General features: G+C 63.8%; 1 protein-coding gene across 1 annotated transcript in view; it reads left to right on the forward strand.

Moving 5' to 3' along the window:
- Positions 1-31: 31 nt before the first annotated feature.
- The window catches only part of ETH_00037845 (uncharacterized protein), a gene marked incomplete at both ends in the record, with an annotated part of 1,721 nt that continues 612 nt past the window's right edge, over positions 32-1,140 (forward strand). Inside the window, one exon of the mRNA XM_013374452.1 lies at positions 32-1,057. Coding sequence (XP_013229906.1) covers positions 32-1,057 — 1,026 coding nt within the window. The remainder of the gene's footprint in view (positions 1,058-1,140) is intronic.

A 1,140-nucleotide genomic window follows, 5' to 3' on the forward strand; every position in this document is an offset into this window, starting at 1 on the left:
CACGTTCGGGGGCGGGGGCAGGAGGAGCCAGATGGGTTCGAGCGATGGTAACCCGCAGCAGCAGCAGCAGCAGCGGGGGTCAGAATCTGGTCCACCAAGTGCGGCTGCTGGAGCGCCGACCTCGTCAGCAGGCGAAGCTGCAGCAGCAGCGGAAGCAGCAGCACCAACGGCCTCAGCAGGTCCAGCAACAGCAGCACCAGCAGCAGCAGCAGCAGCAGCAGCAGCAGAGCCTTCAATCGTGTTTGACCCCGAGCTGCCGCTGCACGAGCAGGCGCAGCAAGTGCTGCAGCTGTACTCTTTCAGGTCGCAGCAGTCCTTTGTTTTATCCCCCAGGGCATTGGCGCAGCAGCAGCAGCAACAGCAGCAGCAGCAGCAACAGCAGCAGCAGCAGCGGCAAGAGCGTTCAGCTGCTGCTGCAAGCGGTGAGGCTGCAGAAGAGCCCACCGAGGAGGCAGCAACGTCTGCAGCAGCACCAGCAGCAACAGCTGCCGCTGCAGCAGCAGAAAGTGGACAGAGTGAATCAGCAGCAACATCTGTCATGTCTTGGCAGCAGTGGGCTTCTTCTCTCTTGGATCCCTCAAACTTTTTTGCCGACACGACAGCAGCAGCAGCCCCAGCAGCAGCAGCAGCAACTCCAGCAGCAGCAGCAGCCCCAGCTGCAATTCCAGCAGGGTTGGCAGCAGCAGAAGAAAGTGCGGATGCCTCTTCAAACACCGCAGCAGCAGCAGCAGCAGCAGCACCTGCAGCAGCAGGGAGGCGCCGCCGCGTAGGCGGCGTGCGAACAGGCCGGCAGCAGCAGGAGCAGCCGCAGCAGCGCGAGCAGCAGCAGCGCGCCCGCCGCGCGGCCCGCAACAGCGAGCAGCAGCAGCAGCAGCAGCAGCAGCTGGCGGGGGGCTCTGTGCACGAGGTGCTGACAGCAGCACTGCAGACCCTGCGGGGCGTTGCTGCCCGCAGCAGCAACGGCACCCTCGAGCTCATCTTGACAACAGTGCTGCAGCAAATAACTCCCCCCGAGCAGCACTATGTCCTCCGCATTGGTTCCATCCTGCAGCACACGGTGAGTACCAGCAGCAGCAGCAGCTGCTGCTGCTACAGCAGCAGCTGCTGTTGCTACAGCAGCAGCAGCAGCAGCAGCATCGG

This window comes from Eimeria tenella, genomic scaffold (genome assembly GCF_000499545.2).
Source record: "Eimeria tenella Houghton genomic scaffold, Eth_scaff2052, whole genome shotgun sequence".
In the NCBI taxonomy this organism is placed as follows: Eukaryota; Apicomplexa; class Conoidasida; order Eucoccidiorida; family Eimeriidae; genus Eimeria; species Eimeria tenella.